Source organism: Triturus cristatus, chromosome 4_2, assembly GCF_964204655.1.
Source record: "Triturus cristatus chromosome 4_2, aTriCri1.1, whole genome shotgun sequence".
Taxonomy (NCBI): Eukaryota; Metazoa; Chordata; class Amphibia; order Caudata; family Salamandridae; genus Triturus; species Triturus cristatus.
Genome location: NC_140586.1, coordinates 380,351,434 through 380,377,126, shown reverse-complemented (window position 1 = coordinate 380,377,126; position 25,693 = coordinate 380,351,434). Strand labels below are relative to the sequence as shown.

Genomic DNA, 25,693 nt, shown 5'->3' with positions numbered 1-25,693 from the left:
TATGGTGTAATATTCATGCATCCAACATCAGTAGGGCCTTGTGCCCATAGATGTGTAGGTAAAGTCTGCAGTCGGGGATCCATGTCTCTAGACACATAGTGCCCTTTAAAATCACGTAAAAACAATCTTACTCCTTCCGGAGAACAACATATTATGGCTCCTAGAGCTTTCAGTGTTTTTATTCCTAACAAGTTTTCTGGACATGATTTAGTAAGCAATAAATCTGTAGTTCGGGTCAGAGGTCCTATCGTAAGTGGAAGTGGCTGTGATACTTCATTAACAATAGGTTTTCCTGAAAAACCAAGGGAAATATTCTGAGAGCCTGAGAGGGGTGCCCCTGGAACTTCACTACGTTTTATAGTTGTTCGACTTGCCCCTGTATCGAGTAAAAATTTTCTATCTTGGCCTAATAATTCACTATGTACATAAGGTCCTTCTTGATCTACTGGGATTTCAATAAGGGGTAAGTCAACTTCCCTCTCTAGGCTTTTTCATGCGTAACGCTGATACTCAGGATATTCATACTGTGCGGTCTGATACATTTGTCGTGTTGTTGTCTGTGTGGCAGCAACATGCAACGGTGGTGCAGCTGGCACAAACTGTATTGGCTGTTGTGCGGCTGGCATGGCCTGTGCATGCTGCGGAGCTCCTTGTTCATTCTGATCTTGTCTGAGTGGCCGTGGTCTTTCTTGTGTTTTACCTATGGCGATATTATGTTTTAAAACTGGACAATCGTGTACGTAATGACCTGGCTTTTTACAATAATTGCATGTCCCTTTTACAGGTCCTGCTGAATCGGAATGTGTCATACCCTTTTTGTGTCCTTCAGCTGGAACTGTCTGGGAAACTAGCATTTTCATTTTCGTGTCTTTCATGCGTCTGTGTTCATGTTCTTGTTCCTCTCTAATTCTATTGTGATGGTACTGTAACATTTGTAACATTTGTGATGGAGTGTTACCTTGCCAGGTACTCTCGAATTTTAATACTCTATTCTTTACTTGGGGCAGGGCATTTTCTACTAATTTTGTTACAAACAGATGCGGGTATGATTCGCTACTTGCTTTTAGGCCACTATTTATACCAAAACATTTTTCAAATCGGGCATAGTAATCACTAGTGTCTTCATCTTGCTTCTGCTTACAGGCTGAAATTGTACCCCAATCTTCCTTTTTCGTAGTTAATAAACGTGGCAGTACCTGTACTAATAAACCTGGTAGTGCTTTAGTTTTATCCCCAAGTCCTGCTCCTGCAGTTCGGGCCTTTTCTTCCGCTTCTAACACTGACCATTCTATCTTTTGGTCTCCTACCTCCCACTCTTTTTCCTTGAGTTTCTCATAAATACCAGCAGGCATCAATACCTTTAATATTGTCATAATGTCGGGATAGGTATACTCTCCCATGAGTAACATGTCTTTAATTTCTCGGTGAAAACCCGCTGGGTCTTTGTCATGACTGGGTACCACTTTCTTCATTTGTAACAATTCTATTTTCGATATGGGCGTATATACAAATACGCGCTTAAACTCGTTGTCCTCGCCTTTTATTGGGTGCACTTCTCGTAAGGGATTCTGTCTATCCATGTAATACGTGGTTCTTTCTTTGACGGGCAATGAGACATGCTCTGAGCATACAAAAAGAATATACTGCTTTCTTGATTCTAGAATTTCTTTAATTAATTTAGTACCTGAACCTCTCCATTTATTCATAAGCAATTCAGTCAATATGTCAGGTAAGGGACCAGGGTCCGAATGCTGACTCCGATATAGTATAATGAGTTGTTGAATCATATAAATCCCAGCTAACCTCTGTTCATCTGGGGTGAGATTCAAAAATGTGCGTGCTACTGTATCATCACTATATTTTCCGGGACTGTCCACCCAATGGACAGCTGCCCTGGCTAAATCTTGTTCATCCATAGAATCGAGAAAATGATAACCCCTTCGTTCTCGGAGTAGTTTGTCGGCGGTTTGGAACGAATGCTCGTTAGACCTTATATTAATTATAGGAATTTGGAAATTCCTGTTATTATCTGGACATATCGGACGTATCGAGTCAGTAAGACATCTATTACTATTACAAGATCTTCCTCTACCTACATAGGCTATGGTGTCCGACTGTCTCGCGGGCAGTCCTGACCCTTCTTCCTCGCTTTGTTCGAACTCGTCTACCTCTAATCTTTCTTCGTGTAGGCGTTCTATTTCTTTACGGATCTTTCGGCACATGGCTATTATACAATTTTTCTTATCATGTCTACCTTCTGATATATTCTGGCTCCATCTGGTAAGAATTTGCATTGCTTCCGGGTCTACCCCCGGTCGGTCTTGATTTCTGATCACACAATTTATGAGGAAACGTAACAGTTCCCCCTGTATCTCCACTTTCTGGTATTCCATAGCTCTGTTAATACATTCTGGATCTCGCCCTGTTTGGACAAAATGATATATTTTATCTAGATGCGCAGTCATTCCTGGTAACTTCCCTAAATACACTGCGGCTCGTCTGATACGCAATGATGCCAGGGTCATTTCGTCCTCTTTACCGGGCACAGGGTCATATCTACAATCTATAACAAGTTCCTTAAGCGTACGGGCACTTATGAGTTTGGGTGTACGTGAATGTGCTGACTCTTGAAAAGTAAGTTTATTTATTCTGGGTGGCGTAGAAAAAATATTGGTAGCACCTCCCGTAGCCCCATCTGGGGTGTCGGGTGTGAAAGGATTCGTTGAACGTGACACAGCAACTATAGGTGTGGACACAGCTATAGAAGTAGCTGTAGGAACAGATGCAGAAACAGATGTGCTTGCCGGAACTTGTGACTCGATCTGTTGCTGTAGGGATACGGGTACTGGATCTTGGCGTTGGACCTCCCTGGTATGCGGTCTATGTGGGGCAGAATTAGCATACTCGGGAGCTGCGTCATCTAAATATGAGGAAAGAAAAACATCTTCTGCGGTTCTAGGATGCCCCTTAGGATGTACCTTTATTGGGAATAATGGGGTTGGCAAGTCTTTCGGTATCTCTGGAGTAGCCTGAGGTAATCCTTCGGCTAGAAGGGGATACATACCATTCATAAGGGCATTTCTTTGTCTATCTACTTGTTCTGATTTCACTCGGATACCTTCCTCAATTAATAGATTTTCTCGAACTTTGTTTGAACTCTCTTTATTCTTTTCTTCCTGTCGGAGTGCTTTTTCTGTGCGTCTATGAGATTCTTTACGCCATAACTCAACGGCGTCTTTCTGTGACTGTCTGACTTTCCTTTTCCATAACTCTTCCTCGACTTTCATGATGCACTCTGCATCCCAGGTCCCCGCTGCGGGCCACCTCTGACTTTCTGGTAATTCCTTGGTGTAGTCTACCCATAAATCAAGAAATAATATAGCGTCTAAGCCATGTTTGTGATACATGAAGTGCCCTGGAGTGTCCCTAGGAGGAATAGGGACGGCTTCTTCGAGTACCCCTTTTCTAGTAGTGATCTGTCTTAATTTCGAAAAGAGCGGCATATTGACAATTGATCCGATACTTAATCTTGAACACACTTAATACAAAAGCACAATAATGAACAACCATTCATACCACAATATGCAGGACGTTTAACACATTAAACATTAAACACATTTTTTAACCTTTAAAATAAACAACAATGATGATCGTCTGCATAACTAATCACCAAGCATAATTCTTGACAATAACTAGATACTTCGGAATACTTGATATACTGCTAAACAGTACATATACACTGCTAAAACAGTGCAGACCGGATTTGTGTACCCAAACCCGTCTTGACCGGCACAACCTATGTGCACGTCAGAAATGCCTCCCCAGTAATGGTACTCACCGGGTAGCTTCGGAAACGGAAGGCCTCGGCAACTGGACTTGAACCGGACTGGACTCGACTCGACTCGTCGGAAACTGGACTCGACTTCGAACTGGTGGGCCTCTGTATACCTCGGATCTTGCTCTCTCAGCTAGGCTCTGGTCGGGATACTTCGCACTTCTCACCGCCTCGTCTGGGTGTTGATCGCAGCCTCAGTCGCCCCCGCTTGACCGGAGGGAGATACAGGAAATCCTGCTGGTACGCGTTATTGTCCGTCCAGCTGTGGCAGGAGACCGGGCCTGCAACTCACCGCCGGCGCGTGAGATGAGAAAGTGTCCCTGTTCGGGCGCCATTCATGTGGTAAATAAAATTCCTTTACCGGGACTTAATTTGATACAGAAACATAATAAAATAGCTCAGTAAAATGAGAGGCAGAATCCGTGGTATTAGAGGTTCGGAATGGGCTTTATTCCAATGATCGATTATAATCGGTTGCTCCAAGTTCCATCACCACGGGGGTTCAGGAAGTGAAGTACATACTTTATTGACAAGAAGTGACTTTTATAGTACATACATTACAATGAAGCGAATGCAGTAGGCGTAACAATTGATAAGGAAAATGACGATTCATATGCGTAACCGAAAATGGGTGTAATAAGGAGTAAAAAGGAACATAATTGGTTATGATGTCACATATAGGTGGATCTATAAGATAATACTTGGCATAGATGCGCGCGCAGCAGCATGACGTGTAATTGACGTGCAACTAGGGGGTGAAGGGGACTTGACATTTAGCTCTACATGTGGAGACAAAAAGTCTGGGGGGTCAAGTCAACCTAATCCCAAATCATATCTAACATCCTATGTTTAAAGAACTATGTTATCCACAAAAGAAGGACTCTCGGACAGAATCTATTCTATACTGACTGTGCGTGCGTGTACAAGCGTCTAAGTGTCTACACTGAATGCGAGGGGGTAGGAATATTCCATGGTAACGGGGCTATGAATTACTTGCATGAGGACAGAGAAGCCGGGCCTTTGCTCGATCGCTGGAAGAATGTTTACTTAAACTGCTAGACAGGAATGCATCGGCTAAGGAGTGAAGCAGATAATTCGAAGGTGAAATACAGTTCTTGGCAGAGAATAGGCTGATGTCAGGCTTCGTGAGCCGCGCAGGGAATGAGACAAAGTTCATGGTCACAGATGCAGGCTCAGACTCGAGTTTTCAGAGGCAGAAGGCAAGAGGAGTTTGATGACAGAATCAGGGCCTACTTGCCTGGACTGTAAAATGGCATAAGTGAACCATACAAAGGCGGTGGCCTTTCGTACTTAGGAATGGAATATCCGGCCTATTCATGGCGGATCTGACAGAGGGCATGTTGACGGTGGACGCACATGTATTTGCGTCTTCATAACTGGAACTGGAGGGAACATACATGTACTTGTGACATGCACATAGAACCGTTGGGGTCCAAGATAGGGGACATAATTGACCAGAAAAATCCATATTTCCACATTCCCTCCTTGTCCCCTACTTGCCCGTTAAGAGATATCAATCTTCATCAATCCATTGATCTGTTCATATAACATCATTTGTTCTTCTTTCTTCTTCCGTGACGAATGAAATCTTGGTGGTGGAATACACGATGTGGCACACAGACCACAAATCGCTGGTCCACATTGTAGACATAGACAGCAACTGAATAGTATGAGAAGGCCAATACCTAGGAAGGATAAAACTCTCCATCCCCAGGCTGATATCACACTCCAAAACCAACTGGACCAAGTCCAAGTGCCTGGGTTCTGGTGTATCTGGTTTACAATCTTATGAAGGCGAGTGATGGCTTTATATACAGATGGCGAATTTTCTGGTATGAATACGCAGCAGCTTGATCCGATGACCCTACAAGCTCCGCCCCTATCAGCTAGGATGACGTCAAGGACAAGACGATTTTGAAGCACAACAATCCGCATAGCAGACTGCTCTTCTGTTAAATTGCCTAAGGCGGAAATAGTTTCATTCACTACTGCTTCAAGGGTTCTAGTTAATCTACGTATCAGCTTACTATTAGTAACAGTACCTATATAGGGAAAGATGCCTTTATTAAAATCTACATACTTGTCCCATGCCGTCTCAGTGTAATCGACAATGGGGAGATCTCTCCGCTCTCTATTGTGTACTAAATGAATATTTCTATAATAATCAGGAGGAGCTAGGAAAACAGGTGGCAAAAGGAATGCAATGTAACAGGTACCATCCCAATCTAGAGGTAGACGCATATATGCAGTCTGACCACATATAAAGTAGGAGTGGCGAGAAGCTCTAAATGAAGATTTGCCTTGATCACTGAATTCTACTATAGTAGTGCATTTACTATGGCCCATATGTATGGAACCAACCTTTCTTACACACAATTCACCTTTCGCTGGGAATACTGACATGGTGGGCAAAATTAGTTCAACTTCGGATTCGACATTCAGAATCATGAGATTAGGTGTAAAATTACCTAATCCATATACTTCATTTTCTAGATCAGTTCCTGTTCTTTTGGGGCGACCCTCCTTGTCAGGGTAGCAGACCTTGAGTAAAACTAGGTTCAGGTTTCCCCATACCCAATGATCTTGGTAAACTGCTGTGTCTGAGTCTATGGAATTGATTAAACTAAACCATGCTCCACAGGAGCCATTATGTGTAAACGGATGTGGAAAGAAAGGCAGGACTCCTTCATAATTCTGGTAGGGAGGGAGCCGGCCACACACCCAACAATTAGTAGCATTACTAGTCTGATGGGAATGATGTAACATACTAATGAAAGTGTTATTGCGCAACGCAAGTCTATAAGACAATTCATGCGGAGGTAAGTCACTAAAAGAATGTTCAGCAGTAACATTATAAACATGTCTAGAAATAGGGTAATATATGTGCAACAATATACTTGCAGTAATTATTAAAAGACTCAAGAAAAACAATATTAATAATGTCACTATGCAGTGGCTACGCAGTGATTTACAATACGCCTGTCGTTTCAACATTTTCCGGGTGTTTTCTCTACTCAGGTCCAAGGGATACATGTCAGAGACAATTCAACCGCTTCACCTTGGAGAGGACTTAAACAATCAAATTGCTCGACTGGTTGGGCCTGAGCTTTAGTTTATAGCGTTCAGAGTTACTCTGTTCAACAAAAGGAAGTTTTGAGTCAATGGGTGAAGTCACACGAGGTGGGCTGTTTACATCTGCAGGAAGTCCATGAAATTTCTTGATATGACTTGAATGAATCCAGCCTTTCCTGCCTTCAATCTTCACGGCTGTTCTTGTGGTCAGCAGGACCAACTTGGGCGACTTCCACCTGGGCTCCAGCTGAGTCTTTCGGTCGAAATTCCTCACAAGTACGAGGTCCCCCGGAACTACGTCATGGGGTTTCACCTCAGTGTTGTCGGGAAAGGCTGCAGCTACCTGTGAACGACAAGATTGTAGTGCAGACATCAAGGAAGCCAAGTAATCTGTCAGCATATTACAGTCAATATCAGTTATTTTGCGTGGTATGGGCGTCCCCCACATATTTGGTGGTCTGCCGAAGATCACCTCATACGGGGATAGCCCTGTTCGAGAGTGTGCTACCATTCTCATGTAAAAGAGTGCAACTGGTAACGCTACTACCCAGTCGACACCTTTCTCTCTGCATATTTTGGACAATCTGATTTTCAGTATCTGGTTATGTCTTTCTACGAGACCTGCTGCCTCGGGGTGTCGGACACAGTGGAATTTCCACTGATATCCTAACAGAAGTGAAACATGTTTCATTAATTCGGATGAGAACGGCTGGCCGTTATCTGAGTGAACAACACGTGGTAAACCGTATCGTGGGAAGAATTCTCGAACCAACTGTTTGGCAGTAGTCGGGACAGTGTAATCTGAAACCGGGTATGCCTCTGTCCAACGGGACAGAGCGCAGACAACTACGAGAACATATTTGAATCCTCGACATCGTTCCATCTGGATATAGTCCATCTGAAGTACTTCAAAAGGGTGATTAGGAGGATGAAATCCACCCTGTTCTACGGGAACGCTTTTTCCTGGGTTAAACTGGCAACAGATCATACAGGTACGGACCTTTTGTTTGGCTGCTGCTTGCAAATGTTTATTGAACCAAATGTGTTGAATGCTGTCTAGCATAGCTTTTTCTCCGAGATGTGCTGGACTATGTGTAGTGTTAATTATAACTTGGACCATTGAATCAGGAAGGAACCATACAGACTTTTCCTTCATCATCCATCCTTGGTCCGTTTGGATCCCTCCTAATCCAGTCCATTTCTTTATTTCGTCTGGTGTAGCATGTGTCTGTATGTCAATTACGTCAAGAGTAGGATCTTTAACTGTCATACAATGTGTCGGCATCGGGACTATTGTCTTTGTCATGTCGGGGGTTTGAGTTTGAGCAGTCTGTTTAGCTGTTCTGTCGGCTAGGTCATTGCCTTGGGAAATGATATCAGTAACCTTCGTATGAGCCTTACATTTCATAATTGATATTGCAGTGGGTAGATGTATTGCATCTAATAAGGCATGAATGAGGGGTCCGTGCTGAATGTGGGCACCGTGGGAAGTTAAATAACCTCTCTCTCGCCACAGCACGCCGAAGTCATGTACAACTCCGAATGCATAACGTGAATCAGTGTATATGTTGACTTTTTTATTTATGGCTTGAATACAGGCTTGTGTCAGAGCGATAAGCTCTGCGGCTTGAGCTGACAAAGTATTTATACGATTAGTTTCAATGACTTCAGTATCTGTTGTGACTGCGTAAGCAGCCACCAACTCTCCTGTATTTGTTCTCATGCATGAACCATCTACATATAATGTCAGGTCTGGATCTGACAATGGGACATCGGTTAAGTCTTGTCTAGGTTTTGTCGTTATAGTAATAACTTCAATACAGTCATGAGCTAGTGGGTCTGTTCCGGTTACTGGCAACAGTGTGGCAGGATTCAATGTGTTACAGCGTCTGATTTCTATATGTGGCTGAAACAATGTAAGTTCGTACCCTGTAAGTCGCGCTATAGTCAAGTGTTGTGTTTGCGTTCTATTTACAAGAACCTCTACTGCGTGTGGTACTTGAACTGTCAATGGATGTCCTAACACTATGGCGTCGCTTTGTCTGATTGCTAAAGCTGTCGCTGCCACTGATTTTAGGCATGCAGGCAAAGCCTGAGCTACGGGATCTAATGTACTAGAAAAATAAGCACATGGTTTGTGTGCTCCTGCTTGTTCCTGTGTGAGTACTGACAAGGCAGTACCTTCGCGTTCTGTAACAAAGAGTGTAAACTGTTTTCTGTAACATGGCGTTGCTAAAACAGGTGCTTGACATAAAGCTTTCTTTAGGCTTTCAAAAGCTTGTGTATGTTCCTGAGTCCAAGGGAGAACAGTCGATGTGGCTGCCTCCTGTGTTGTCAACTGAATGAGTGGTTTTGCTAGAAATGCATACTGAGGGATCCACTGCCTACAATATGAAGTGAGGCCTATGAAAGCCCGCACCTCCTTTTGCGTCTTGGGTATTGGCATGTAAGCTATTAACTGAATGCGGTCGGGTGTGAGCTGCCTTCCCTCCTTGGACAGCGAGTGACCAAGATAAACAACTCGCTGTACACAGAATTGCAGCTTAGAAGGGGACACCTTGTGCCCCTTTTCGGCTAGAAATTGTAAAACTGTCAGTGATGCTTTTTCACATTCCTGTTCGCTTCTCGCGGTGATCAGCAGATCATCGACATATTGAAGCAGAGCAGTGTTAACTGGCATGTGGATACTATCTAGTTCTCGTTTCAGTGCTTGGCTATAGATGCTGGGGCTTTCTGTAAATCCTTGAGGTGCGCGTGAGAATTTAAAGCTACGCCCATTTAAACTAAATCCGAACAAATATTGGCTTTCCGGATCTATTGGGACGCTGAAAAAGGCATTCTTGAGATCGATTACAGTAAAGAATGTTGCTTCGGAATCAATAGCTGTCAGTAATGACGAGATATCTGGGACCACAGGAAATTGTGGCACAATGCATTTGTTTAACTCGCGCAGATCAATAACCAATCGATATACTGGCGGGGCCGTTGGATCTGTTCGTTTAAGAATCGGAATTATCGGTGAATTACATACATTGGAGTCTGTTTCCACAACTACTCCTTGGGCAATGAGCTCGTCAATGATTTGTAGTAAAGCCACTACAGCATCTGGTGGTAACTTGTATTGTCGCATTCGTGGTAGCACCACTCCTGCCTTTAATGTGACTCGATATGGTGTAATATTCATGCATCCAACATCAGTAGGGCCTTGTGCCCATAGATGTGTAGGTAAAGTCTGCAGTCGGGGATCCATGTCTCTAGACACATAGTGCCCTTTAAAATCACGTAAAAACAATCTTACTCCTTCCGGAGAACAACATATTATGGCTCCTAGAGCTTTCAGTGTTTTTATTCCTAACAAGTTTTCTGGACATGATTTAGTAAGCAATAAATCTGTAGTTCGGGTCAGAGGTCCTATCGTAAGTGGAAGTGGCTGTGATACTTCATTAACAATAGGTTTTCCTGAAAAACCAAGGGAAATATTCTGAGAGCCTGAGAGGGGTGCCCCTGGAACTTCACTACGTTTTATAGTTGTTCGACTTGCCCCTGTATCGAGTAAAATTTTTCTATCTTGGCCTAATAATTCACTATGTACATAAGGTCCTTCTTGATCTACTGGGATTTCAATAAGGGGTAAGTCAACTTCCCTCTCTAGGCTTTTTCATGCGTAACGCTGATACTCAGGATATTCATACTGTGCGGTCTGATACATTTGTCGTGTTGTTGTCTGTGTGGCAGCAACATGCAACGGTGGTGCAGCTGGCACAAACTGTATTGGCTGTTGTGCGGCTGGCATGGCCTGTGCATGCTGCGGAGCTCCTTGTTCATTCTGATCTTGTCTGAGTGGCCGTGGTCTTTCTTGTGTTTTACCTATGGCGATATTATGTTTTAAAACTGGACAATCGTGTACGTAATGACCTGGCTTTTTACAATAATTGCATGTCCCTTTTACAGGTCCTGCTGAATCGGAATGTGTCATACCCTTTTTGTGTCCTTCAGCTGGAACTGTCTGGGAAACTAGCATTTTCATTTTCGTGTCTTTCATGCGTCTGTGTTCATGTTCTTGTTCCTCTCTAATTCTATTGTGATGGTACTGTAACATTTGTAACATTTGTGATGGAGTGTTACCTTGCCAGGTACTCTCGAATTTTAATACTCTATTCTTTACTTGGGGCAGGGCATTTTCTACTAATTTTGTTACAAACAGATGCGGGTATGATTCGCTACTTGCTTTTAGGCCACTATTTATACCAAAACATTTTTCAAATCGGGCATAGTAATCACTAGTGTCTTCATCTTGCTTCTGCTTACAGGCTGAAATTGTACCCCAATCTTCCTTTTTCGTAGTTAATAAACGTGGCAGTACCTGTACTAATAAACCTGGTAGTGCTTTAGTTTTATCCCTAAGTCCTGCTCCTGCAGTTCGGGCCTTTTCTTCCGCTTCTAACACTGACCATTCTATCTTTTGGTCTCCTACCTCCCACTCTTTTTCCTTGAGTTTCTCATAAATACCAGCAGGCATCAATACCTTTAATATTGTCATAATGTCGGGATAGGTATACTCTCCCATGAGTAACATGTCTTTAATTTCTCGGTGAAAACCCGCTGGGTCTTTGTCATGACTGGGTACCACTTTCTTCATTTGTAACAATTCTATTTTCGATATGGGCGTATATACAAATACGCGCTTAAACTCGTTGTCCTCGCCTTTTATTGGGTGCACTTCTCGTAAGGGATTCTGTCTATCCATGTAATACGTGGTTCTTTCTTTGACGGGCAATGAGACATGCTCTGAGCATACAAAAAGAATATACTGCTTTCTTGATTCTAGAATTTCTTTAATTAATTTAGTACCTGAACCTCTCCATTTATTCATAAGCAATTCAGTCAATATGTCAGGTAAGGGACCAGGGTCCGAATGCTGACTCCGATATAGTATAATGAGTTGTTGAATCATATAAATCCCAGCTAACCTCTGTTCATCTGGGGTGAGATTCAAAAATGTGCGTGCTACTGTATCATCACTATATTTTCCGGGACTGTCCACCCAATGGACAGCTGCCCTGGCTAAATCTTGTTCATCCATAGAATCGAGAAAATGATAACCCCTTCGTTCTCGGAGTAGTTTGTCGGCGGTTTGGAACGAATGCTCGTTAGACCTTATATTAATTATAGGAATTTGGAAATTCCTGTTATTATCTGGACATATCGGACGTATCGAGTCAGTAAGACATCTATTACTATTACAAGATCTTCCTCTACCTACATAGGCTATGGTGTCCGACTGTCTCGCGGGCAGTCCTGACCCTTCTTCCTCGCTTTGTTCGAACTCGTCTACCTCTAATCTTTCTTCGTGTAGGCGTTCTATTTCTTTACGGATCTTTCGGCACATGGCTATTATACAATTTTTCTTATCATGTCTACCTTCTGATATATTCTGGCTCCATCTGGTAAGAATTTGCATTGCTTCCGGGTCTACCCCCGGTCGGTCTTGATTTCTGATCACACAATTTATGAGGAAACGTAACAGTTCCCCCTGTATCTCCACTTTCTGGTATTCCATAGCTCTGTTAATACATTCTGGATCTCGCCCTGTTTGGACAAAATGATATATTTTATCTAGATGCGCAGTCATTCCTGGTAACTTCCCTAAATACACTGCGGCTCGTCTGATACGCAATGATGCCAGGGTCATTTCGTCCTCTTTACCGGGCACAGGGTCATATCTACAATCTATAACAAGTTCCTTAAGCGTACGGGCACTTATGAGTTTGGGTGTACGTGAATGTGCTGACTCTTGAAAAGTAAGTTTATTTATTCTGGGTGGCGTAGAAAAAATATTGGTAGCACCTCCCGTAGCCCCATCTGGGGTGTCGGGTGTGAAAGGATTCGTTGAACGTGACACAGCAACTATAGGTGTGGACACAGCTATAGAAGTAGCTGTAGGAACAGATGCAGAAACAGATGTGCTTGCCGGAACTTGTGACTCGATCTGTTGCTGTAGGGATACGGGTACTGGATCTTGGCGTTGGACCTCCCTGGTATGCGGTCTATGTGGGGCGGAATTAGCATACTCGGGAGCTGCGTCATCTAAATATGAGGAAAGAAAAACATCTTCTGCGGTTATAGGATGCCCCTTAGGATGTACCTTTATTGGGAATAATAGGGTTGGCAAGTCTTTCGGTATCTCTGGAGTAGCCTGAGGTAATCCTTCGGCTAGAAGGGGATACATACCATTCATAAGGGCATTTCTTTGTCTATCTACTTGTTCTGATTTCACTCGGATACCTTCCTCAATTAATAGATTTTCTCGAACTTTGTTTGAACTCTCTTTATTCTTTTCTTCCTGTCGGAGTGCTTTTTCTGTGCGTCTATGAGATTCTTTACGCCATAACTCAACGGCGTCTTTCTGTGACTGTCTGACTTTCCTTTTCCATAACTCTTCCTCGACTTTCATGATGCACTCTGCATCCCAGGTCCCCGCTGCGGGCCACCTCTGACTTTCTGGTAATTCCTTGGTGTAGTCTACCCATAAATCAAGAAATAATATAGCGTCTAAGCCATGTTTGTGATACATGAAGTGCCCTGGAGTGTCCCTAGGAGGAATAGGGACGGCTTCTTCGAGTACCCCTTTTCTAGTAGTGATCTGTCTTAATTTCGAAAAGAGCGGCATATTGACAATTGATCCGATACTTAATCTTGAACACACTTAATACAAAAGCACAATAATGAACAACCATTCATACCACAATATGCAGGACGTTTAACACATTAAACATTAAACACATTTTTTAACCTTTAAAATAAACAACAATGATGATCGTCTGCATAACTAATCACCAAGCATAATTCTTGACAATAACTAGATACTTCGGAATACTTGATATACTGCTAAACAGTACATATACACTGCTAAAACAGTGCAGACCGGATTTGTGTACCCAAACCCGTCTTGACCGGCACAACCTATGTGCACGTCAGAAATGCCTCCCCAGTAATGGTACTCACCGGGTAGCTTCGGAAACGGAAGGCCTCGGCAACTGGACTTGAACCGGACTGGACTCGACTCGACTCGTCGGAAACTGGACTCGACTTCGAACTGGTGGGCCTCTGTATACCTCGGATCTTGCTCTCTCAGCTAGGCTCTGGTCGGGATACTTCGCACTTCTCACCGCCTCGTCTGGGTGTTGATCGCAGCCTCAGTCGCCCCCGCTTGACCGGAGGGAGATACAGGAAATCCTGCTGGTACGCGTTATTGTCCGTCCAGCTGTGGCAGGAGACCGGGCCTGCAACTCACCGCCGGCGCGTGAGATGAGAAAGTGTCCCTGTTCGGGCGCCATTCATGTGGTAAATAAAATTCCTTTACCGGGACTTAATTTGATACAGAAACATAATAAAATAGCTCAGTAAAATGAGAGGCAGAATCCGTGGTATTAGAGGTTCGGAATGGGCTTTATTCCAATGATCGATTATAATCGGTTGCTCCAAGTTCCATCACCACGGGGGTTCAGGAAGTGAAGTACATACTTTATTGACAAGAAGTGACTTTTATAGTACATACATTACAATGAAGCGAATGCAGTAGGCGTAACAATTGATAAGGAAAATGACGATTCATATGCGTAACCGAAAATGGGTGTAATAAGGAGTAAAAAGGAACATAATTGGTTATGATGTCACATATAGGTGGATCTATAAGATAATACTTGGCATAGATGCGCGCGCAGCAGCATGACGTGTAATTGACGTGCAACTAGGGGGTGAAGGGGACTTGACATTTAGCTCTACATGTGGAGACAAAAAGTCTGGGGGGTCAAGTCAACCTAATCCCAAATCATATCTAACATCCTATGTTTAAAGAACTATGTTATCCACAAAAGAAGGACTCTCGGACAGAATCTATTCTATACTGACTGTGCGTGCGTGTACAAGCGTCTAAGTGTCTACACTGAATGCGAGGGGGTAGGAATATTCCATGGTAACGGGGCTATGAATTACTTGCATGAGGACAGAGAAGCCGGGCCTTTGCTCGATCGCTGGAAGAATGTTTACTTAAACTGCTAGACAGGAATGCATCGGCTAAGGAGTGAAGCAGATAATTCGAAGGTGAAATACAGTTCTTGGCAGAGAATAGGCTGATGTCAGGCTTCGTGAGCCGCGCAGGGAATGAGACAAAGTTCATGGTCACAGATGCAGGCTCAGACTCGAGTTTTCAGAGGCAGAAGGCAAGAGGAGTTTGATGACAGAATCAGGGCCTACTTGCCTGGACTGTAAAATGGCATAAGTGAACCATACAAAGGCGGTGGCCTTTCGTACTTAGGAATGGAATATCCGGCCTATTCATGGCGGATCTGACAGAGGGCATGTTGACGGTGGACGCACATGTATTTGCGTCTTCATAACTGGAACTGGAGGGAACATACATGTACTTGTGACATGCACATAGAACCGTTGGGGTCCAAGATAGGGGACATAATTGACCAGAAAAATCCATATTTCCACTATCCTCTGCCCCACACCGACTGGCATCAATGCAGCCCTTGGCCACACCACTGACTATACTTTCTGACAACTGGGAAAATGTCTGAGAGTAGCCATGGTTTACAGTAACACTAAAAATGACTGGCAAAGCCAATGAGTCCCAAAGGCGAAAACTATTGGCTTTGCCAAAGCCTGTTTAATTCAGCTGCCACCAACTGCCAGAGGGTGAAGGATGGGCAAGATGAGCATACCAAGCTGACAAATTAAAAAAATATATATTTTTGTGCAGACACATAACACTTTGTCCAGGGCCTCCGCCTCCCAGCTGGCCGCTGGTACTTACGCACTTTGCCTCCACCTAAAGGCGGATCTGGGTGAAAGGAATAGCAATGAGCGGCTCTATTGCCTCGCTGTGTATGAGGACAGTAAAAGTCTGTGCAGACTCAGGCATGAAGAGGTGATATGGGAGAAGAATGCTGGCATGAGGTTCTAGAGCTGTGGTTTTCTCAATAGCCAAAGCTGAAGGATTGAGGGAACGAAGACAAAAATAATTATGTGCCTTTGGTGCATGCTTGGTCTCTATGGGTTGTTCGAAAAGAATCACTCATTTCCTAAGAATGCATATTTTAGTCTCTAATATTATCTAGGTCTCCAAACCCGAAGAGCTCTTCCACAAGATGAATAACGTCTGACAGGAAAGGGAATGGTCAGAGACGTACAAGGGAAAATACAGTCAGCGACTGCCTGGAATTGTATTCAATTGATTGATCCATCAATACGAATAGATGGTTAGATCTTACACCACTGTACTTCCTTTTGACTTAGATAAACAATTTGGGCAAGGTGAGATGGATTCAGGTCTTTGTTTCTGGAAAGTATTATTCCGGTTGAAATCTTGTACACTAACCGGCTTGGTACAGACCGGTTATTGATTAACCTAGGAGCCGACTGGCCAAGTAAAATGTTGTACCTACAAATACAAGTTAAACTATCAGTTAAAACGCGTTGGCTTGCAGTTTTTCTACAAATTAAATTAACATTGTATCACTCTTACCAGAATGAGTCCTGAAGTGCATGTCCAAACTTGATTTTCCTTTACAAACCTTTTTGCATATCTCACACTGGTGAAATGTTGTTTTATATCTAAAAGTAAAGAAGAGAGATTCATATCAAAGATAGCTCAACAAGAGATTCCAACAACAAAGTGCAAGCACAAGCGATGGGCAACATGGAATATATTACATTCTTCTCTTTGATAGCTTAGCAATATTCAGGATGTTTTAGGAGAAGCACTTGCTAGCCCTACATAACTGTGTACATCACTATATATACACGGTGTTTTTCATGATAGTAACCATCAACAGAAAACTTCAAACAAGGCGCAATCTGATTTGTGCCCCAAAATTCCTCAAAGTATGCTTACACGGCCAAACAACATCTGCAGGTCTTTTTCTGTACTGAAGATCACATTCTATTAATCCATAAATTAACGATCCTGAGTTTACAAAAGATAAGATTGAACTGAAAAAACATAAGCCACCAGCTAGTATTTGCATATTTTCGTTGCGCAAACTGTGCTTCGATTTGCTATTACAAAAAACAGAAAAGGACAAGAAAAAGATTGTATGAAGATGCAAAACAAAAAATCTTTGTTGATTTATATTACAATATCCTTAAGAGATAACGCGAGATAAATAATCTGCAGGATAAGGAGTATCCATCAGAAGAAAAAAAACTTTACAAAGGAAAGCAACTTGTTCTTCTAATGCATACTTTTTAGAGCAGGTTTCTCTTTTGAAAAATATTGCACACGAAATACTGAGCTACAAAGGAGGTTCACCGGAAGAACGAAAGCAAAGCAATCAACCAGCTTCCTAGAAACCCTACAATGGAAGTGTGCCTCTTCTCTCAAACGTACCCTGGCACCCATCTGAAAACTGGATAAATGCCTAGAACTGGCAATGCTGGCAAAAGGGCAAACAGAACTGCTCTTCTTAAGCAGAAAAGGCAGCAATTTCAAGATCTATTATTTTTGTTCAGTTCACTAGAGGTTGATGGGTAACAAATTTGAATGGAGATAGTCCACTTTGCAGCGCTAGATGTTTTCTTGTATTATCATAATCCAATTTAATGTAATCCTCTCGAGCCCTTAGTCAGAAGGTAAAAAATGTAACCCGATTCTTATTACAGCACTCTTTGGCAGTTCAAATATCTCAGTTATTCATCCAGCTTCTTCTGTAAGGCTACATTATTTAAAAAACAAACAAAAAACGGTATCACCTCATCGCCATATTGGGGGAGTCTCCTACTGTCACAGCATACAAAGGTCACTATAGTCATGATCCATTACTCGTTGCTATTCACCAGAAGTTTCCCCTATCCTATCTCTCACCTGATGAATTGCTCCCGATCCTCTCTAGTGTTGCAACCCTTCCTCACTGTATTGTCCTGAAATAAACCACTGTTCTCTCCTTTTCTCATTAACAGTTTCCCTCTTCTATTGCATGCTACTTTTTCAAGGACAAACTAAGTGATGTGACATAGGTCGCCTTCGAGTGTAAACGTGGCCAACTAGTAAGAAGGACTTGCGGAATGAATTGTGGGGAAGCTAAATGATGACTGGATCCTTGCACAATGGGTTGATGCACGAGAATGTTTGAATGTGAGGATTGTTTAGGCCGATTGGTCACCCCTGTATATTGTGTATCTCACTTTTGGTACCAATGTTGGTGAAGTTGGGCAGATCTTTAATTGAGAGAGAATGCACTGTTTATTACTGCATGAGTATTGTAGTAACTTTGTGTTTATTTTCTATGCAGGTTTTAACTGTTTTCATGAGTATGTATGTGGGAGATATCAATCTGTCCTGAAGAAGGTGGCTAATATTGTTAAAACACACTAAAACGCATGGGTGTGAAACTTGGACTAAATCTGATGAACATCTGCGATACAGTAGATGATGCTTATTGGAAAAATCATGAACCTCAAATTATGATTCAAACAGATTAGTAGTGAATAATGAAATACGTGGCTGTATAATGTGTTTCTCCCTCTGTGAGTTGTATCATTGTATGTTTTTAAAGATTATTTTCTTTTTTTTTAATATGTCTTTTTATGTATTTGTGTTGTGTTTGAAATGTTGGGATGAATAACTGCAGATTTCTCTAAGTGAGACTCAGATGAACTACGATTTGTACATTGCCTTAACCTGTTAATAGATGTATTTTTGATATACATGAAATTAAACATTTTCACAACCTGATACTTGTGTGATACATAATTATGTTCCAACTGGGGGTGTGATAGAGTGTTGAACACATGTAATACGCGTCATTGATTGTATGAATTTACATGTTTATGACAGAAAAACTGAGTTCCAAAGGGGACGTTTTTTCATTTGATAGTATTGTTCATACCAGCTGTTATTTTTTCACCCATTTAATAGTAACAAATGACCAACCTAGGAAGGATGGAAGGCTGAGTTAGCCTTGCTGAGATTTGTTTATGTGATCATGAGGTCACATCAGATGGTAAAGTATAAACCAACAAATCATCTACAATTATCAGTAGAAGGGAAGAATTTACATTCGGAGAAGTTGTGTGTGTCAGAAGATTTGAAAAAACCCAGAACTCCTGATGACCTTATAGCCCTGAAGTCCCTCCATGCAACACACACAGACAGCTCATCACATCATTCAAAGCAAAGTACTATATCAACACTATCAATGAAGCCATCAACAGAAGCACATTACCTATCAAGACAATCAAGCACTTCATCAATCCCCTGCAAGACTCAACTATTCCCCACTCCACAGTAAAGTAGGATGTCATCAATCTTTTCTTCAGTGGAAAAATACAAAAGATCTGACAGTACCCTGACAACACAAAGCCTGCTTCATCTTTCATGCCCACCCTGTCCTTTAGAATCCCGCATTGGTCAGCCTTCAGAGCCCTATCTCTCACAGATATTGCTGACATACTTAACTTCCATAAACGGGATTATGTCTTACCCTAATTCTTCACCAGAGCTCTCTCTAGGGATGCCGACTCCCCTACTCAACATTCACTTTTTTTTTTTTTATTAAATCGTTTTATTGAAATCAAGTATGACATATAGACAAGAATCATCAAAACCACATACATTCATAATGGTACAGCAAATGCATGGCAGAGGAGGTGCACTAGTAGAAGGAAATTTCAGCCATGGTAGTTACATTTGCAGCGTGCACAATCGTTGTGCAATGGTATCTTCTCTGGTCAACGGGGGTTCGCAGATCTCACCCCTATATGTGGTCCATCTATCCCAGACCTGTATCCATTGATTGGGCCACCCTCTTGCAACATAGATTGTTTTCTCTGTGACCATGCACCAGTCCATGTCTTTGCTCCAGTCCACCGTAGTGGGCAGCTCCTGGGCCTTCCATAGCCTTAGAATATTACGCTTCGCCACCATCAATCCCAGAGTTACCCAAAGAAGCTCCCTGGCAGTTGGGTCTGTTGGCCCCCAGGCGTTCAGGAGAACTAGCTTTATATTACCATCGATACTTTGGCCCAACACACTTTCCATAAGTCTCACAATCCCCGCCCAGTATCTCTGAATAACCGTACATTCCCAAAGCGTATGGATGAATGTGCCCACCTGTCCACACCTCCTAGTGCAATTCTCATCAGAGCTATACCCCATTCGGACCAAAACTGATCTGGATAGGAACGATCTATGCAGGATTTTGAGCTGCACTAAACGCAGTCTGGAAGAGATGGCCACCTCGCGTGGCGAGGCCACCACCGCTAGCCATTTGTCATCATCCAGACTGGCCACGTTGTGGTCCCATTTTGCCCGCAGTTAGTCCAGAGGGTCCGGCAAATTATTTGTCAATTTTTTATAGCGATATGGCTTTCTCCGGCAGGTCCCCATCTAGCACTCTATCCTCCAGTGGAGAGGACTCCGGGAGTGATTGCCCTCTAGGGAGCATTGTCAGCAGAGCATTCCGTATCTGTAAGTATCTAAAGTGTTCGGAGCGTGCCATTTCATAGTCTTGTTGTAACTGTTCAAACGTAACCACGTTTCCCGACTTCCACAAGTCACTCACCTTGGAAATTCCTATAAGATCCCACCAGTCAAATCCATTCGAAGGAATGAATCAAGCGGCCTAATTGGTCGCATCGCCAGAGCAGCGTGGCCTGCGTAATCTTGCCCTCCCACCCCAGACTGTTCAAGGCAATCTTCCAAACTCGCACTGCATGCTCAGTGGGTCCAGTCAAGTTGGGGTTCAGCGCGCGCATATATTTTGCCCTTCAAAACTACCAACCGGCAGTAGCCACCTATCAATCTAAAAGGCTGGGTCACCTTGGGGTCTGAATGTGCATTGGTTGATAGCTGCAAGGTGAGACGCCCAGTAATAGCGCTTTATGTCCGGCAACCCAATTCCCCCGTCAAACCATCCCTGTGTGAGCGTGTGGGTAGCTATCCGCGGGGGCCTGCCCTCCCAGAGCAGGTCTCGCAGGAGGCAGTCAATTTCTTTGAAGTATGAAGGGCTGACATAGTTTGGGGCGTTCTGTAAGGCGTACAGAAAGCGGGGAAGAGACATCATTTTAAATAGGGCAGCACAACCTAACAGGGAGAGAGGGAGCGTCTTCCAGTGCTTGATGTCAGATGTGAGACGTGTCAGAGGTGGTAGGAGGTTTAATTCATAGAATCTGACGGGATCCTTGGAGACCCTAATCCCCAGGTAATAGAAACTGCCGACTGCTTCGACTAGTACAAGGCCACGAGGAAGCAGAGGTAACTTCCCGCTAAGGACATAAATTACAGACTTGGACCAGTTTATCCCGTAGCCAGCGAATTCTCCGAAGACCCGAAAGATGTCTAGGACCACGCTGAGGGAGGCAGACGGTGATGCCAGGTAGGGCAAAATATCATCTACATACAATGAGATGCAATCCTCCCAACCTGAAGCCCATTTAAGGCCTCTGATACTGGGATCTCTACGAATCCACATAGCGAGTGGTACGAGGATCACGGCAAATAGGAGCGGGGACAAAGGGCATCCCTGCCTGGTGCCCCGGCTAACAACAAAAGTGGAGGAAGCCCTATTTTTGACAACAACTCGGGCCAGAGGTTTATGGTAGAGAAGTCAGACCCATCCAATAAATTCCAGGCCCATGCCCAGTTTGCAAAGCAAAGTAAACATAAAGGGCCATTCAATGATGTCAAATGTTGCAGCAGCGTCCAATGACACCACTACTGCATCCTCATCAATCATTTCTGCTCGGCCGAGCACACCACGGAGTCGGCGCAGGTTGAGGGCGGTGTTCCTTGCGGGCATAAAACCAGACTGGTCCAGGTGGACCAGGCCGTTAATGAACCGTAGTAGTCGGGAGGCCAGGACTTTCGCCAAGATCTTAGCCTCTCCATTCAATAGCGAAATCGGTCTATAGGAGGAGCATTAATGCTTTGGTTTGCCCTCTTTGTTGATAACAACTATGTTAGCTAGCCATTGGTCTGCCAGCAGTAATCCCCGCTCACCAAGAACATGACAGTGATGTACAGTGCGATTTTGCTCGAAGTGAGTTTAAATAGCTCGATCAGTAATCCGTTGGGGCCCGTCGCTTTCCCTCCCTGCAAATCCTGAATAGCTTTCCCCACCTCGACCTCAGTGATATCTAGGTCGAGCTCTAGGCACTCTTCCTCTGTAAGTGACGGTGATGAGATATCTCGCAGAAAGGCGACGGCCTCCTCCTTCGATTGCAGAGTTTGTGTTGTGTAAATGGGCTGATAATATTGCCCAAAAGCATCTGCTATGTCTTGTGGGGCGGTAAGGCGGTTGCCAGAGTCCACCTCAACCCGACCACCACCCGATGTGCCTGCTCCCTCCGGCCCAATCAAGCCAGCAACCTACCTACCTTGTCGCCGACATCATATATTCTGCTAAGCGAGGCTCTATGATACAGTTTGGCTGCCTCTGTTGCCAAGTCAGTGTACTCCTTGATTTTTATATGGAGTTGCTGATGCGCCTCCCCCTCATCCTGTTCCCTGAGTGCATCCTCCAGCTGCAAGATTTCCCCTTCTAGTTGGGTCATTTCGGCACTCTTCTCCTTCCGCAAGCCCGTTATTTGGGATAGGGCCACCCCCCGGATAACAGTTTTGTAGGCCTTCCATAGTACCACCTGTGAATCAACCGATCCCTAATTTTCCTGGAAGTATAGTTCAGAGTCACCCACTATTTTGTCACTGACTCAGGGATTTTTGAGGTACCAGGGATTAATTGGGGCTGTTCGGCCTACCATAGGTTCCCCAACCACTATGCGACAGAGGATCGGAGAGTGGTCCGAAATGTCTCTGGCTAATGGTTGAATCTCCTTTTACGCTGACAACTTGGTGTTCCAATGTCAGGATATAATCTATTCTAGACATGCTGCGGTGGGTGCCTGAATAGTACGTGTACTGCTGCTCACTAGGGTGCAGTCTCCTCCATACATCAACCAGGCCCATGGCCTCAAGAAGCCGTGGATCTGAGTTCGGGAAGGCGGTAAAGCTCTCTGGGGCCAACGATCAAGTGAGTCCGAGACAATCGAGTTAAAGTCCCCCCCAATCCATACTCTACCCTCTGGTAGTGCCAGAAGGAGTTCTCCTAAATCCCTTAAGGTCTGGGCCTGCAGGCCAGGTGGAATATAACCAGAGCGGAGGTTCAATGTTTCCCCCTCCCAAGTCCCAGTTATGACCGCGAAACTGCCGAGTTTGTCTGTGCGAACCTTATCTCTCAGCATAGGAAATGATTTCCGCACCAGTACACCCACCCCCGGGAGCCAGACCCAAACGCTGAATGAGCCACCAATTTAAAACCCCATCTGGTCATAGCTTCATATGCGTTGCCTTGCAGGTGTGTTTCCTGCAAGAGGACAACATCTGGGGAGTGACGCTTGAGGAACTGCAGAACCACACCCCGCTTGATCTTGTCCCCCAGCCCATTCACGTTCCAGGACACCAATTTGAGCCCAGGTCGAGCTGCCCTGTCACCCATAGTCTAAGGTCTGGAAGCATGAGTGCAGGGGAAACCTCCCCTGGGTATATTCGGGCTGAATCTACACCATAGAGCCCCCTCCCCGGCTCAACATTACAAAACATTTGCGTAGTGGTTAACGATGTTCGATTGGATTCAAGCTTGTCATACTAACAAAATACAAAACAAAAATGAACTAAACACCCCCCCTCTCCTGCGCCAAAAAGAGCCAACAGAGTAGCGATCTGACAACGGTGCACAACGGATCGACACATGGCACAGGAACCCAACTCCCCAGGAACAAAAAACAAAACCCGCCTTCCTGCCTCCCTTCATGGCGGTGTCAAAACCTCCCTCCCACTCGAACTTGCAGAGTGCCTATCGTCCAACCCTTAAACTTGTGGGTGCGTGCGTCCAACCGGGCACCCGTCCCAAAGACTAAGGCAACTGGTAAACATATAATTGGATCAAAAAATAGACATTTGGCTACAATTCAATGTCCGAATCACAGTGTGTCCATCGTGATGAAGTCCCAGAACCCCTGATTTATAACGAATGCAATCCCTAAGAGGGCCGGGCCCCCATCTCAGTTAATCGGCTAGTGGGTAAATCACCCCCCCATGAGAAGAGTAACTTACAGACCAGTTATTCAGAGCCTCCTGTTGCCGCCTCCTGTTCGCCAGTTGGGGAGACTCTGCCGGATTCCTCAGTGCCCCTCTAGTGTGGCCCCCCGGGCGCGATAGTCCCTCCGGCCTGCCGTGCGCCAACCATCCAACCAGTCCCAAGCCTTCTCAGGGGGGGCGAAGAACCAAGCCTTTCCGTCCGATTCCACCCTCAGCTTGGCCAGGAAAAGCATAGCGTATTTCAGATCCCTTTTTTACTTCGAGGAAGCTGCGTCGCTGCACCTTGAGGGTGAAGTCCGGGAAAAAGGTGATGCGACTCTGCTGGAATTCCAATGGAGGCGCAGTTCGAGCCGTCTGCAGGATGACGTCCCTGTCCCTGAAGTTAAAAATCCTCGGCAATAAGCGCCGCGGAGGGCCCCCGGCTTCGGTCTGCCGCCCGGTACACGGTGCGCTCTTTCCACAGGGAAGAAGTTGGATAGCCCGCTTGTCTTGAGGTGGGTGTTGATCAGTTCTTCTACGAACAAGTCCGCTGCCGGCCCTTCTGCCCTTACCAGAACTTCCAGGATACGGACGGTGTTGCGCATAGAGCGCCCTTCATAGTCATCCAGTTGCGCTTCTAGTTTGGTGGTGTGGGCCTGAAGGTCATCCATCCTGCGCTGCAATTCAGAGGTGTCGTCGACCAAGGAGCTCGCTTTGATTTTTACCTCTGTTAGGCACGTGTTCATAGAGCGCATGTCTGCCCGAATGAGGGACACTTCTGTGGACACAGAATCGATCCACGACTCCAGCGATGTATGAACGGTCGTGATGGCCGTAAGAATGTCCTGCAGCGTCGGTTTCTTCGCCTCCTCCCCAGTCTGTTGCTTCTCCAATGCAGCCGCTCCCCCCTTTGGGCGTGCCGCAGGGCCCCTGTCCCATGCAAATTTATTCAGCTTGGCTTGGACTGCCGTTTTTGTACTGCGACCCCCAGACATGATGGAGACGTCCAGGGCAGTGTGTGTTCGGGGGAAAAGAGCAAGCCTGCTCTGTGCCACTAGAGATCAGCACCAAGTGTTAATAGTACATCTCCTGCAGGACAGGGTTTGATGCTGTGGGCCACGAGCCTCCAACGTCTAGGCACTGATCACAGGCCAGCGCACCGCACCCCCAGGGGCGAGATCCCAAGCCCTCTCCTGGTCCGTAGGTCGACTGCTCGGGTCTTGACAGAGTGTTGCGCACAGCAATTGTGCTGTAAATGTGCGGTGGCCAGGCTCTCCCTTCAAAGACCTTTGCTGCCCACTCAGATCATCCTCAGGCCGCAAGTCCTCACGGCAGCTTTCTTCGCTACTCTAGCGGGGGGAGCCCCTCCCCCGCACAGCTTCTGGCATTAACAACAAGGGGCCACCGAGTAGGACCACGTTTTATCGAGGAGACAGCAAGCGGGGCCCGGGATTCAAGGAGTATCAAGGGGCCGTGGCACTCCACCGGTCCCCTCTCTTCACTGACCTGCAGCACCCAGGACCGAGCCGTCCAGCTCCGGGGCACCTTGCAATCCGTCCTATCTTTGGGCCCAGCAGACGGTCCCAGGGTCTCTTCACCGGGACAGGGGGCAGCAGGCGACTGCGTAGTCCAGTGCAAGCAAGTGCACTTCCCTTCTGGCAACTGCGGCTCACAGTTCTGCAGGG

General features: G+C 44.9%; 1 protein-coding gene across 1 annotated transcript in view; it reads right to left on the bottom strand.

Moving 5' to 3' along the window:
* ZBTB41 (zinc finger and BTB domain containing 41) overlaps positions 1–25,693 on the bottom strand; it is a 207,527-nt gene that overhangs the window by 29,032 nt on the left and 152,802 nt on the right. The window contains exon 10 of the mRNA XM_085601841.1: positions 16,461–16,549. Within this exon, the coding sequence (XP_085457967.1) occupies positions 16,461–16,549 (89 nt within the window). The remainder of the gene's footprint in view (positions 1–16,460; positions 16,550–25,693) is intronic.